The following is a 15,601-nucleotide window of genomic DNA, read 5'->3' on the forward strand; positions in this document are numbered from 1 at the left end:
GCAATTATTGATTTAAAAAAAAATATGTGAGCAATCCTATTATTAAATCTAGGAGGTGTTAGGTGTAGTCTGCTGATGGATATTTTATATAAAAATATGAGAAACATAAGCAATCTTTTTTGCCCTTCTTAATGATGTTAGTTATCATGCTGAAGCAGAAAAGATTATGAGGCTTCAAGACATGAAAAAAAGTCCTAATAAAGGATGAAGAAGACAAAAAAGGAGTTTGCTGTTCTTAATTCTGCAGAAAAGAAGTAGAAGTAATGATATCCCCTGTATAGTGCAGACCTGAATTTGGGAGCTGTAACTCTCTAATCCATAATAACACATACCAGATAAAGCAATTGTCGACTTGAAATAACAAGTTTGACTGTTCTTTGTATCTATTAAGACAAAGAATGTAGATATAATCTTGCAGATAAGGAGTTTAAGATGGATTATTTGCATATTTCAAAGGTTTAACCTCAGAAATAGGAAAAATAACCAGCTTTTTATCACTCCTATCACCCTCAGCAGATGCATTGGCCACAAGCCAGGGACCTTCTGCAGTATTATCAAAACTACTTGCGTCATATTTACTCATAATTTGTAAGTATAACCATATAATTCAGAACTGGGTGGGTTTTAAAGGTTAAAAATACCAGTCACCAAAGAAATGCTCTTTTCTTGGATGCATATGACCAAAGTGAACCATCTCTACTCCATTTCAGGCACCAATACAAGAATAAACCCGTATATAGTTATACACTGATGTAATTTATATAGTTACATAATTTATGTAGTTATATACCGGTCGCTTTGATTTTGCAATTTACAAATATTTTTTTCGCTGCTAAAGCAAACCCTCCCTCAGAAACTCCGTAAGTAGGTGCAGCTTTCACGATGGCGAACCTGTAACTTCTTCTGTCACTGCACAACGCCTCCACCACCAGCAGTTTTAGGAATCTCCGGCATCTCAACAATGCGATTACCGCCGAAAAATCCCTTTCGCAAGGATTTTGGTAAATTTCGCTGGGGTATTGGTAAATTTCCTTTAAATTTCAAAGGAGCCCAACAGCGCCGCCGGCCTCCACCTCACAGCGCGAGGAGGGGCGGGACCTCCCAGCCCATGATTGACGTGTCTTTAGACCAATCAGAACTCGCGCTGGCGGCTGGCCGCGGTGCTATTGGCCGAGGAGGTAGCGGGGGCAGGCGCAGGCGGGAGCGGAGCTGTTTTGGCGGTGCCTCCCGCTACTCGCGGCTGCTGCGGGCGGGACGCGGCGGCGGTGCAGGGTCCCCGCGGGGTGACAGCGTGACCGGGCCACGGCCTGACCTTCCCGCTGCTGCTGCCTTCTCGCCGGGAGCGAACACAGCCCCGCCGCTCCCCTCCGCGCCGCCCTTGCTGCCTCGGGGGTCGCCGGAGACCGCAAAATGGCCGACGGGCGGGACGACGCCGCGAACCAGCTGAAGCACTGGAAGAACCAGCGGGGCTCGCAGGTACCCGCCGGGCACCGCCGCTCCCCGGTACCCCCATGTCTCGCATCCCACGGGAGCCGCGGCGCCGGAGGGCGCAGAGCCCCGCAGAGTTCCGCGGGGTGCGGCTCTCCGAGTGCCCGGGCGTCCCTGGCGCAGCGGCGGAGGGCGAGGCGCCCTCGGCCCGTCCCGGCCTCGCCCCCACGGCTTGGAGCTGTGCCCGGGAGCAGTGAGGCACGGAGGGATGGAGGCTGCCAGCTGGCCCCGAGCGACACGGGCGGGCAGCGCTGCCTGGCCCCGGCCGCTCCTGCCCGGCAGCGCCGGGGCTGCGCTGCGGGCCCGCGGGCAGGGATGGGGGCGATTTTTTTCTGTGTTAAATCAGAAATTTGCGTTTCGGTTTGCTGTCACAGCGGTAGAGCCCGGTGGAAATGTGACTAGGGAATAATAGAAAGGATAAAGCATGTTCAGTAATGTGTGCAGGGCCAGGAGTTGGACTCGGTGATCCTTGTGGCTCCCTTCCAGCTCAGCGTATTCTGCGTGACCGGACTGAAGTGAATTTTTTAGGAAGAAATTCTTTCTTGTGAGAGTGGTGAGACCCTGGCACAGGTTTCCCAGAGAAACCGTGGCTGCCCCATCACTGGAAGTGATCAAGGCGAGGTTGGACGGCGTTTGGAGCAGCCTGGGATAGTGGGAGGTGTCCTGTGTCCCTGCCCGTGGCAGAGGGTGGAATTCAATGACCTTGAAGATCCCTTCCAACCAACCCAAACCATTCTCTGGTCCTATGAAGTGGACTGGGACAGGTGGCTGACTGAAATCATAAGGACATGTAATCAACAGCATGGCATTTGGTCATCTGAAGATATAGAATAGACTCCAGATATCTAGGTTAAGGTGTAAATGTTGCAAGAGTTCACTTCCCTTCTTCATCATGTCGCTGTGACAGTTTCCACGTGTCGTTTCTGACAGAAATGTATATTTGCTACTAAATACACTTTGTACTGGTTTTAAGTGGCAATCTTGCAAGATGCAAGTGGAAGTCTCAGTTCCCACTGGAACTGTTAAGTCGTGTTAATTTTATTTTTTCTCTCGGTTCTCAAAGGTACAGTGTGAAGACTACCCGATGACTTGTGACTCCATCGTATCCTAGCATGTGTCATAATAGTTCCTTTTTTATCCATGAGTAATTCTTTTTGTAGGGATGTCAGCTTTTCTTTAGCAAAGCAGCGTTTGAAAAGAGGCCAAGGTTAATTTGGAGATTGGGAGGCAACCCAAAGTCTGTGTTGCATAAGGAGTCATGAGACTTTAAGATAGAAAGTAGGGAGGACTTATTAGAATTTTAAAGTAAGTTGTATGAGGTGCAAAGTATCAGTAATGCCTGGAAGTGTGCACTTTGATGTGTGCTGTTTGCTACAGCAGCGACTAAAATTCTCCTGGCTTTCCTTCCCTTCTTTTTGTCGTGGCAGGTTAGTGCTGTAATGAAATACCGATTTGAAAGCTCTTACCTATCAAGGTTTGGGCTGTGTGCAGCTCCCAACCAGATGAAAGAAAACACAGGCATCAAACAAACTCAGGTCCAAAAGTAGTATGAGAGTTCTTCTTTAAACTATGGTGTGGGTTTTTTTCCTCTCTGGAACTTACTTTCTATGCCCCACATAACGTTATCCTGAAACTAAAGTGACTATCTCCTTCCACTAAGTAAATGAATATTCTTTACTTCTAATGTGAACACTAGAAAGTCTGCCTACACAAAGGAGACTGTACAGCCACAAAGCTGTTAATTTTTTTAATAGCCTTAATATCAACAAGTTGTGGTTTTAGCAGCTACTTCTGGTGGCCTTAAATATTGGCTTTATAGAATAGTCTTGTCTGTAATAAATAAACAGTGGAAAATATACTGAGAACAATTTCTACTCTTGCATATTTCCCATAAGAAGCTATAGATAACCTTTTGATTTAAGGAGATGCTTGTTTGTTTGACTTGAAATACAATTTGGCTGTATTTAACTTCCCTGTAACTTTCTGAACATCATGTTTATGCTCGTAACCAGTTACTTATTGTCTTTTATAATGTTTGTGCAGATTTCAGTGTAGGTGAGGGTTCCAGGCATCCCAAAGGAATTGGATATATGCTTAAAGCTTTATGCTAATGAAGTGGTGCAGGAGCAATAAAGAAGGTGGATATTTTGGGAATCCAAGCCAGCTGCAGTAGCACATGCTGCACGTTAGTAGGAACACAGTGGAAGTGCACTTATCCTGTCAAATGTCTTTTATGTGGTTATTCATGGACCTGAGTGAAACAAAGGTGTCTGGAACTCCCTGTGTTCTCTGCCTCATCCAGAGCTCTGGGTGTGGATGTGAATAATTGTTCTTTCCTTGCCTTTGTGAGCTGCATTTTGGGGGGAATCCATCTTCTATCAGATGGGAATTTTGTCTGCTTGCAGTAATTAACCCCCTTAAAGCAGAACGTAGGGTAAGAATTGGAACCCCATGCAGTCACTGTTAGAATAATGAATACTTTTCTCATCAAGAGTTGCTTCTTCCTTCTTTCCACCATCCCTTTTCATTTATAGAACTGTAAAGAGGGAGAACTCATCAGGAAGGGCTGAGGGAGTTTGTGCTGGCGAGGTTCAGGTGTGTGGATGCTTCTGGATAGTGTGGATAGAGAGCCCATATGGAATTGTCAGTTTAGTGCAAACTGTGATGGATTTATTGTTAGCTGGTCGGAATCTGTGACTCTATTTAAGCTCGCCCTGTTGAAAATTTTGTGTTTATTTCCTTTATTTTTTCCTTTGTCCTTATTTGTTTTTGTGTTCTTCTAAGTCCTTTACAAGGCTCCTGACAATAGATGTACTTCAGAAAAAACTGAAAACTGCGACCAGCAGGTCTCTGGAGCTGATGTGCTTTTCTCACTACATTTTCCACAGCACCCAGTAAACCGGGAATATTGCCTTAAAGGAGCATATAACCTCACATGTGATGCAGATAAAGTCTTTTCTACTGGAAACTTTTTATGAGAAAGTAGGAGTGCGCTCAGTTCTAGTGCAGGTGTTTCTTGAAGTTGTAGGACATTTCCTGGCAGTGGAGCTTCTTAGGGCTTGTGTTAATCTTAGTCCTTCCATGGTGCAGGAGTCTAAAATGATGATTCCTCAGGTGTTCCTACTTCTGTTGTTTTCCATAACTCTTTCAGACCAACACTAATTAAGGAAACCTCATTTTAGTCTGCCTGTAGCTCTCTCCTTATGTCTCTACCCCTGTACTGACATGACCTCCTTCTTCCTCTCCTTTCTCCCTTATTTTCCAGCAGCTGCTCCTGTTTTAGTTTTTTTTTTTCCCCACCCCATATTTTTCTTGAAGCGAGATCAGTAGTCTTGAGCAGCAACACCACAGAAAACATTACTGGATTTTACATGACTTCAGCTCCCCTTCTTAAATTGTCTTTAAACTTAGCTCTGTGATTTAGGTAAACATCTGTATGTTCTGTAACTTCCCCCAGAATCTGAAGTCATTTTGCCACTTCTTGTTGATGTGTTCTGTGACATGTAATGGTTGAACAGTCATGCACATTGTGTGGCTCAGATCCAGAGGGTTTTTAATTTCTGGTGTTGAAAGTGACTTTCTCTTGCTTCCAGAAACCAGATGTCCTGACCACAGGTGCTGGGAACCCCACTGGGGATAAGCTGAATATCCTGACAGTGGGGCCACGTGGGCCTCTTCTTGTCCAAGATGTTGTTTTCACTGATGAGATGGCTCACTTTGACAGAGAGAGGATTCCTGAGAGAGTTGTGCATGCAAAAGGGGCAGGTATGTTTAAAATCACACATTTCCTCTGTGTAGAATTAAAGAGCTTTTGAGTAAATGTGTAGATTGTGATGCATAAATTACATTGTTATTTATGATTTAGTGTTACTAGCTATAATAAATATATGTTGTATAGAAACAACAGTGGTAAGGCCTAGTTTAAAAGAACTCAAAACTTGAAGCACTGAAAAATTATTTACAAAAATGAGAGAAAATGTGGTTATAGCCCTTCAATTTTTACTGTATCTGTTGTAGTCTCTGCTTCTTCTGTCTCATCTCCCCATCTCTATCTAGTATTGTTTGCATGTTACTTAATAGAGAATTTGGCTTTGTCTTCTAATGTATGTCTGCCAAAGCAAGCTGATAATCTAATATTTAAATTTAAAAAAAAAAAACCTAAACCTTTAAAAAATTATTCTTGATCTTAGTAAGGTAGAATTAGTACCCTGAGTTTTGTCATGCATTGCCTAGAAGAAGCAAACACGGGGCTGTATTCAAAATACGACTGTACATGGGAAAATTTCCTCTGTGGGGGTGGAAGGGGTTGTGTTGCTTCACCCAGCTTACAGATGCACCAAAAATTCTGCAACTCATAGAAGGATTAAAGAAATACCTGCCTTGCTCCCAGATGAATACACAGATCTTGGCAGGAGAGCATCTTCTGTGCCGCTGCTGGGAGCTGCTAACAGTCAGTTAAGGAGGAGAGAATGAGCAAATAGCTTGTGTTAAATCAATTTTGTGAAAGAAAATGGAGTGTTTAGAGCATTATTTAAACTGGTGTACTTCCCTTGGACTTGAAGTTATATGTTAACAACAGAGAAGTTGGGAGTGGGAGGAAGGTACCTAGATCTGATATTTTGAACTTGCTGTTCTTCAGGAGCCTTTGGCTATTTTGAAGTCACTCATGATATCACCCAGTACTGTAAGGCAAAAGTGTTTGAGCACATTGGGAAAAGGACTCCGCTTGCCATCCGCTTCTCCACTGTTGGTAAGGTTCTAAATTCACTTTGTGTCTTCTGCATGTGTGCCCTGAGAGCACTGTTTGCATTGTAGGGCACCTAAGGGTGTCTGTAGTGCTTGCTTCATCTTCTCTGAAATTCACTTCCATGGAAGACCTTAAGCAGCTTTTGCCCCTTTCTTTCAGAGCTCTCTGGAGACTCTTTTCTGTCTAAAATATGTGAGAGAGGGCAGCCCCAGCTGTTTTTTTCTGACAGAAAGCTTGCTTTGTTTCTAGTTGGATCACAATCAACACTTACAAGTTAAATACCTATGATCTCTTATGCTGCAGGGATGTTTTGGGGATGAATGATGTAAACTAAATACTGGGCAAATAAAACCAAACAATCTTCCATAAATAAACTGATTTCTTAAAGATTGGAATTCAGAAGCTAGCAAAATCTTCAATGCTATTACTTGAAGCTGATTGTGATCAATAGCTTGTCTGATAGAAAAATTATAATTCATGATGTGCATGTATTTAAAAGAAAAGAAATCCTAATGAGGATTCAGTTCTGGAAGTACTGGAGAGGAAAAAGTAGTCCAGCAAGGCTAGGGAGCTGCTGACTTCGGCCTATGGGCTGTTTCCAGTCTTAAATCCCTTAGGATTTAGGGTGTCCTGAGTGTTGTACAGGGTAAGGATATGGGATTGAGTTTGAAATGTGGACTGCTGCTGGAGCAGGTTGTTGCATCCTTCCCTTCCCTTTGCCTGCCCTGTTTGGACAGGTTCCCTCCCTGCTCTTCTGGAATACACAGGGTTTTTAACGTGAGAATGAGCGTCCTACCGATTTCATCACAATTCAGCATTCGCTGTTCTGAGCACTTCTGGATCACTTCTGCTCAGGTGTTGTGCTAAGCACTTGTGCTCTGGTCTAAATTCCCATTGGAAATCCCATCCTGGGTGAAGCAGGAGGAATTAAACGGATTACAGCTCTTCCATAGTGTTTTATTAGGCACACTGGTTAGATTGCTACCTTTCAGATGAGAGCTTTCCACTGGGATTTGGTGCACAGAAACAAATATGGGTTTAGATGATTCAGCCTTAAAATCTGATGATGTCTCTCTTAGTGATAATGCAAATTCCACTCTTAATTGTCTCAAGTGGATATACTTGTTTTTTCCTTTTTTTTAACTGTGGCCTGAATGTTTGGTTGGCTTTACACTTTGAAAACTCACAGTACCTGAAGCATTGTTGAAAATATTCCTACAGTTCCTTGGTGTAGAAAAGACTGGAACAAACCTTGCTCTTTTAGGATTTTATGGCCTATTTTCAGCTCATATTTATATGCATTTCCTATCCTAACACTTCTGTGTGTTCATGTATTTCTTCAAGCTGGAGAATCTGGCTCAGCTGACACAGTTCGTGACCCTCGAGGCTTTGCCATGAAGTTCTACACAGAGGATGGGAATTGGGATCTTGTGGGAAACAACACTCCCATCTTCTTTATTCGGGATGCAATGTTGGTGAGTAAGCACAAAAGGTGAGGGTACTTGGTGAGAAAGCCCAAAAGTTCATTCACATCTTGTTTTGGCTTCCCGCAGAAGCAAAACTTGGTTGTTGGTCAGATTGTCTGAACATTTTTTACTTGGAAAGATGTTCTTAAACAAAAGTAAATAAAGAACTAGAACTTGATAACCTATATGGTTTCATACTTTTCACTTGAACTTTTCACTTTAAAACCTTCTTGCCAATTATTTTTATTAAATCTGGGGCTTTTGGTCTTTTGGCATAAGTTTGACAGCAGTTAGCAGAGGGGTTTTCCTTGAGTGCAGGAGTTCTGCACAGATACTTCATAGTATCTCTGTATTCATTTGAGTCACATAAACACAGATATACAAATCTGAACAGTTTTATCTCTCACATTATCAACCACAAAATGAAAGCATTCTTTATCTCTGTTTATTCTAATTGTGAATGTTTGACATTACCCTAATTTTACTGACTGGTCTGTGAATTAATGTGTTTGGCAGGAAGGGTATGGCAGTATAAGATTTTGTTTTTCAGTGATCTTACAGCTTTGTCTTTCTTTTTTCTTTCTTTTCACTCTTTTTCCTTTTAAACTTCTGGGCAAATTAGTTTCCATCCTTCATCCATAGCCAAAAGAGGAATCCTCAGACTCATCTGAAGGATCCAGATATGGTGTGGGACTTCTGGAGTCTTCGCCCTGAGTCTTTGCATCAAGTAAGCTTTTCCCGTGACTTTATTTTGTATGATAAGATAATAATGTTATGACAGCAGGTTTTTAACTCTCTCTTTTCCATGTTTGATTTAGAAGTCTACATAGTCTTATTTATATTTTATTTAAATATTATTTTAAATTATTCATACTTGCCTATGCTTACAGGGGAGTCAGTTTTATTTCATTAACACTTAAAGTAGAAATTCCTCAAGGAATTCCTGACAACATTAACATAACTCCCAGTGATGCAGATTAACACAATAAACAAACAGTCTGGAGTGAAGACTTTCTCCTTGATATGCTGAGCCCATTTATATTGTTTGATCCTTCTCTTCAGGTGTCTTTCCTGTTCAGTGACCGTGGCATTCCCGATGGCTATCGCCACATGAATGGATATGGATCACACACCTTCAAACTGGTTAATGCTGATGGAAGCGCAGTTTACTGCAAATTCCATGCCAAGGTATTGATTTTTTTTTTAATTGGAACTATACATCATACTGGATAAAAACCATAAAGTTCTGTGACTTTTCAAATTTAATTCAGGCTCAAAGGTTTGTGGAGTCCTTGTTGAGTATCAGCTTCATACCTTTAACCAGTAGGAGAGGTCTTTCTTCTTCTATTCTTTACTAGACTGTAAGAAACTCTTATTTGGGCATCTGTCTCTTGTTAATGGAGCACTGTCAGTGAACTGATTTTTATCTGGAAGGCAGCTGTTGAATGTACTATAAGTCTGAACTCAAGTTACCAGAAGTTAGAACTTGGACAATCTCATTCTTGGATTATAAATCTTGTTAAAATCCATTCTTGATGAATCATCTCTGCAGTACTTTCTGCATGCTGTAACTGGTGCTTTCATTGCTTTTAGACTGACCAGGGCATCAAAAACCTTTCTGTGGAGGAAGCAGGACGATTGGCTTCTACTGATCCTGACTATGCCATACGGGACCTTTACAATGCCATTGCCAAGGGGAACTTTCCTTCATGGTCCTTCTACATTCAGGTTATGACCTTTGAAGAAGCAGAGAAGTTCCCATTTAATCCTTTTGATGTGACTAAGGTATGTCTGATAATTCTGGGAATATTCAGTTTCAGGTAGTTTTTAAGTGTATTCTTTATTGTAGAGCCAGGAATTCTGGAGATGAAGTTGTAGTTGTTTTATATCTGATGTTACTCTTCCTCAGGGAAATATGGGTAGGGCTTGATTCCAGGCCTGTAGATCCCATGGCACTTCAGAAGTGTGATCTCAGATCAGAGTCACACCCTGAGCCTTGCTGGTCTCATTTTGTCCCACTTCCAATAGCTGCTCCTAGGAATGCCTCATTGAAAGACGCTGAGTTAAACTAGCATTGCATAAACTCTTTTTTACCTCTAACACCGTTCTCCCCAAGTGGCTAAAGACCTTTGAACTTAAAAGTGCAGCTCAGATGGCACAGAAAAGGCCAGTTAAGCCAGTTAAGCATTTTGAAGGAGCTGAAAACATTTGTGCCACCAGTTCCACCCACACCCTGCTTCGCTAGGCACCTTTTCAAGGGCCTGCGGGTATTTCATTCAAGTACTCAAGTGCTGAGATTATGCTGGGATGATGAAATAAGTTGCATTAATAATCTGTGTTAATTGCAAAAGGCTTCTGAAAATAAGACATTCCTCAATGTTTGTTAAGAGAAAAGAAACTCAGTAATGTATTTTCTTAACCTAGACTGGAATCAGGTGAATTCTGCCTGGCAGTTAAGCTGCATAATACTGTAATAATGTTGATTTTACTGGATGTGTGTTGTGTCTTACAGGTTTGGCCTCATAGTGACTACCCTCTCATCCCTGTGGGAAAGCTGGTCTTGAACAGGAATCCTGTCAACTACTTTGCAGAGGTGGAACAGATGGCTTATGACCCTAGCAACATGCCTCCTGGAATTGAGCCCAGCCCTGACAAAATGCTGCAGGTAAACAGGAGGTGTGACCTGAGGAGCACTGGTTACTTTGCTGCTTTATGGAAGCTTTGAGTTGACATGCCCCAGTGTTTTACAAGTGGTGGTTCATGTTTGTGCTCAATGTTTTAGGGACGCCTCTTCTCGTATCCTGACACCCACAGACACCGCCTGGGCCCCAACTACCTGCAGATCCCTGTCAACTGTCCCTTCAGAGCCAGGGTGGCCAACTACCAGAGGGATGGGCCAATGACTGTTTCTGACAACCAAGGTAGCCAGCTTTCAATATAATGATGCTTAGGCATGGGCTGCAGCGTTCTCTTCAGTTCACAGGGGGCTTAAGATCCATGTTTATTATCTTTACGTACTTGTGTAGAATGCTTGTATATCTTCTCTGTTAATCTGGTAAAGGAGACTTGGGATATTTGGATACAAGATGAGGAGTTTGTTTAAAAGTATAAAAAGCAAGTGAAGCTTAGGGTGTGTTTAAAACTTAATAAAAAGGCTTTTAACAGGAAAGCAGTTTGTGGGAGAATACCCACAGTCAGGTTTTAGAGACTGACTTGGCTCAGTCCACTAAACTGCTTTGCTTTCAGATTTCTGAGAGATTGTGAAAGACAAAAGTGAAAATGCCAAGAGTAGAGCTGTCACTTCCCCTCTACTGAGCAGCTTCTGTTCTGTCAGGGTTTGCCCAATAGTGGCTGTTTTCCACCTGAGAGTAAACAAGGATGTACTTAAGCTGTGGCTCATGCCAAAATATGTGTTCCTCTGGGCTATGAATTCAGACACTTGCTGAGGGAGGAGAGGGAAATATTTGAAAAACAGGAACTTGAGGACAGCGGTTCTTGTCCCAGAATAGATAATGAGTTTATTTTTATGTAGTTCTCTTAGTTCACTACGTGTTTAAAATATACCCCCTACACAGGGAAGCACTGTAGTACTTCAGATATGTAAATGATTGTGTTTTTATGCTGCCTTAAACTTCAACCATGACTATCATAATTGAGAAGTATTCTTGTGAGAGTGGCCAGGTTTTCTTATTTTTGAATCAAATCAATATTCTCTGGAAAAAGCTGTGGAAATTCTCTTTGTAGCAGGTGCTGTTAAGTACTGGCTTGAAGGTGTTGACAGAAAAATGCTGTCAGCTGTTTTTAATAAAACTAATAGTAACTGAGTAATTGATTTAGATTCCTCCAAGCAAATAACATCCTCTGTCTTCTGACTTACTTGAAAGTGGTGCCATCTGATTGATTTTGGTTTGGGGATTATTTTTTTCCCAGGTGGTGCTCCAAATTATTACCCAAACAGCTTCATTGGTCCTGAGGATCAGCCCCAGTTCAAGGAGAGCCGCATGTTTGCTTCAGGGGACGTACAGCGCTTCAACAGTGCCAATGAGGACAACGTGACCCAGGTGGGGCTGTGGGAAGGCTTGTGCTGCTTGGCACACAATGAGGAGTGTGTAGGGTGTGTGTTAGTATGAGTTCTCACACAATCTGAAATTCAGATTTTGGGCATTGTTAGGTAGAGGCTGTGACTCGTTTTCTTGCCATTAGTGTTTGGAGAAGGAGTTGTTGGCATGTTTGCCAAAAAAAAAACCCTGACAGATTGTCTGCCTTTTAAATGTTTTGAGTATTTTAAGTGTTGCTTGACTAGGAAGTGAAAGCTATTTTTATTCACTTTTGGGACTATCAAAATAAACCTTTGTTTCCTTTACGGCCAGGTGCGAGAATTCTACCTCAAAGTGCTGAATGAGGAAGAGCGCCAGAGGCTGTGTAAGAACATTGCAGAACATCTGAAGGATGCCCAGCTCTTCATTCAGAAACGAGCTGTAAGTGCTCTCTTTGGGGTTTATTCCAGGCTTCCTACCAGCCTAGTAACCAGCTATTGTTGTAATGGCTTCTGGAAAGGGAGATCAGGAATTCTCTGAAACGGCTGGATTTTTTCTTACTCAGGAATTCTCATACTTAAGTATTTGCCTATTTACACAATATACCATCAATATATAACATGTTAAAGTAACTTTTTCCTGGGGGGAAGAATGGGACAGGTGTTGAACATATGTTTAGCTTGGTGTTATAAAAATCAGATGACTGCCAGAGTAAGGTTTTGCTCTAAACAAGGAGAAGGCAATGAGGGCCAAGGAGGGATTGGATCTCATCCTTCCCAGGGCAACTTCGTTTAAATTGGGAATGAGCTCTGTGTGGCATAACAGAAATCGTCTTTGAAGATGTTCATACCTTGTTTATAACTGATCAGAATTAAACTTTTCTTCCTTATGATACCTACTGCTTGTAGCCCAGGAGGTGTGGTAAAGAACCCTCTTGAAATGGAGGAAAAAAATCTTATTGCCTTTTCTGCTTTGTCTTCCTGTGCAGGTGAAAAACTTCACTGATGTTCATCCTAGTTATGGAGCCTGTATCCAGGCTTTGCTGGACAAATACAATGCTGAGGGTGGGAAAAAGGTACAGTAATGATTTTTGTAGCTGCATTTGACTGGCTGTGAGTTATTTTGGCTTCTCCTGGAAATCCAATGACATGAGAAATTAGTCTTGATCCCCATTTGAGCTGAAGGCCAGAAGTCAGTGCTTGTAGAATTGCAGAATAAGAAAACATCACTCTAATAACAATTAAATGTTGATTAACTGGTGATGTACAAAGACTTTGTTTCAGTTGAGGTTTGTAGGGTTTCTGGAAGGTAGCTGTACATGATATAAAATGTGTTCAGGTTGGTTACCCACCCTTTGAGATGGTAATGAAACATTGCCACAAGCCTTTCCTAGGCTCAGTGCTTGCTCCAAAGAACAACAACTCAGTTGATTCAATTTTTTCCTGCAGTTCTTTACTTTAAATGGAACTTGCTCTGAGTTTTTCTCTTGCTTTATTTTCAGGATGTAATTAGAACGTACACACAGTCCAGAACTCGTATGTCTGTCAAGGAAAGATCCAACCTGTAAATCTGCAGAGATCTGCTCTGAATTTTGCATCCTTCCAGCTGCACAAGAACCTGTCCAACACGTTAATGAATGTAGCAGACTTGGGTCCAAGCACAGGAGAGTTTTACAGGTGTGATTTACTGAGCTCTCAAGTGCTGTCTGTACTCGCAACCAGGTAACACAAGCTCCAATCCTAGTGCCTTTCAACACTAGTGCTTTACTGCTTGATAACAATTTAGGGGATTTTTAAACAACTCATGGATAAGAAATTGTCTTCATTTCTAGGAGCAAACAGAAATTTAATCAAAATACTGCTTCATTTTTTTTGTTGTACAACTTTCTTGACTAAATCACACAGTAGAATTTCTATAAGGACACTGTGATTGCCCTCATGGAGAAACTGCTTAAAAAGTTGATGCTGTTCAGTATTTCTAATAAAATAATTAACTATCTGTCTGTGTTTATAAACACACCTCTTGAATTTCATTTTTGGCCTTCCAGAAGTAAACCAATACCCAGTACCTTGAGAGTAAAATGTTGGTGTGTCTCATTCCTTTTGAGAGAGACAAAGCTAATTACAGAGTTTAATCTAAATACAGTTCAGTCTTATTCCCAACATATATTTTAAGATAATCTTTGCTTACTAATGCTGTGTTGGGATATAACTGTCATAGGGGAGGTAGCAAAGGATATTTTATTCCATGCACTGTTCAGCTAAATTGATGACATCTTACAGTACTTTCAGGGGTAGGAGAGTAATTTGTTCTTTTTAATCTGTAAGACTTTAAATAGAAAAATATTAAACATGCCAAATGTTAATAAATAAACCTTCTAATGCATTAATATTGAAATTCAAGCTCAAGAAATTTCAAAACTGTTCCCGGTGGTTGTTGAAATTCTTATTTTACTGCAATAATCTGCTGTTGCTATTTCTTGATCAAGCCAGGGCTAATTTTTAGGGTGATCTTTTAATTAAGGCATCATGTTTGTATAAATGTAAATATCTAGCAAATGTCTAAAATCTGATTTGAGGCATGCTGTAATGTTACCCAGCATTTGCAGTTTAGTTAAATTGTGCAAAAAATCTTGGGACCCCAGTTATGTGATAATTATTGTCCAAGCTAAATGCAAAGCACTTCAGAGCCCAGCTACTGCTCTTAACTCAAGCAAATGTAAAAAATTCAAATCATAGCAGTTTGGGGGTGATTTGTCAATAATCACTGCATTTCTGCGTCTGCCTTGAGTTGTATTTTGACTAAGATTACTTCCTGATTTAAGTGTGAATTCCTAGGAATGGTGGCAGGTAAAGAAGAGTAGATACTAAATGCTGTTCTGTTAAATTTTGGAGAATGTTACTTGCTCTGCAATTCGTTTATCTACCAAGCTCTTGTAAAAAATCAGCTGGGGTAGAGGTGCAGTAACATAATATGAACTGATAACCTACTGTATTCTAGGATTCCATTTGCTTTTTACCTGATCAGGCATGTGGGATTATCAGGCATGATGATTGGGTGGGAATATTTTGTGCTGGAGAGAATCCTAACAAGTTTTGGAAAAGAGTAAACAAGGCCTAATCATCTAATTTTGGTTTTGTCTGCTAAGTGATTTATTTTGTTGTCTTCTTTTATTTCTGAAATAAATGGAATGAAAAATCTCTTGGCACCATGTTTTCTGTGCAAATGTCTTCAATTCTTTGTGTTAATTTAGGAAGTTCATACATCCCTTCATCTCTTTTTCTGGAGGTGGTGCAGAAGCTGTAGGTTGGATGTAGTTTTTGCAGCTGCCTTTGTTTTAAAAACTCATGTTTCAACTCCACAGTTGTGTTTAAATGACTTAAATGAACTGTGATCTATGCTAAACTGGCTGTGACAAGTGTACAGAAAACTTAGCTTTTCCCAAAGCTGTGGAGAGCGCTAGGCAACACTGGAAGAACAATAATGTTATTTCTTCAAATAAATAAGACAATAAACCCATTTACACCTCCTTATTTTGAGAGTAAAGAGACTGCTGACATGACAGAATAGCAGCTTTGTTTTGTTTTTGTATTCTGTTCAATTAAAATCAAACATTCCTTTGCCAGGTTGTTGCAATATGATTTCAGTGATCTGTAAAGCAGAATTGCTCAACATTTTCTTATTCCTGTTGTATTTTAGATGCACATCTCCAGCAGTGGATCTGGGAATGAATTTGAAACTAATGTTTGGGGAATTACAGCTTCTCCAGTAGTACCTCTTCTTTTAATGGGCCTTCATTCCTAGGTTATTTTCCCTTCCCTGATATATTTGAACTTGGATATCTAAAAACCATGAGCAGATTT

General features: G+C 41.1%; 1 protein-coding gene across 1 annotated transcript; it reads left to right on the forward strand.

Moving 5' to 3' along the window:
* The first annotated feature begins 1,187 nt into the window (after positions 1-1,187).
* Positions 1,188-14,946, forward strand: CAT (catalase). Its single transcript, XM_030949981.1, has 13 exons — positions 1,188-1,476; positions 5,082-5,253; positions 6,128-6,238; positions 7,580-7,710; positions 8,324-8,428; positions 8,764-8,889; positions 9,295-9,486; positions 10,214-10,366; positions 10,484-10,622; positions 11,632-11,762; positions 12,072-12,179; positions 12,727-12,813; positions 13,240-14,946. The coding sequence occupies exons 1-13, from the start codon at positions 1,411-1,413 to the stop codon at positions 13,303-13,305; spliced, it is 1,587 nt and encodes a 528-aa protein (XP_030805841.1). The 5' UTR covers positions 1,188-1,410; the 3' UTR covers positions 13,306-14,946.
* Positions 14,947-15,601: the final 655 nt, after the last annotated feature.

The sequence above is a fragment of the Camarhynchus parvulus genome, chromosome 5 (assembly GCF_901933205.1).
Source record: "Camarhynchus parvulus chromosome 5, STF_HiC, whole genome shotgun sequence".
In the NCBI taxonomy this organism is placed as follows: domain Eukaryota; kingdom Metazoa; phylum Chordata; class Aves; order Passeriformes; family Thraupidae; genus Camarhynchus; species Camarhynchus parvulus.

Bases quoted from the DNA above. Each gene is read 5' to 3' on its own strand.
- CAT (XM_030949981.1), top strand. From the start codon at position 1,411: ATGGCCGACGGGCGGGACGACGCCGCGAACCAGCTGAAGCACTGGAAG. The intron at 5,254-6,127 runs GTATGTTTAAAA...GCTGTTCTTCAG, and splicing joins TGTGCATGCAAAAGGGGCAG to GAGCCTTTGGCTATTTTGAA. The intron at 8,890-9,294 runs GTATTGATTTTT...CATTGCTTTTAG, and splicing joins ACTGCAAATTCCATGCCAAG to ACTGACCAGGGCATCAAAAA.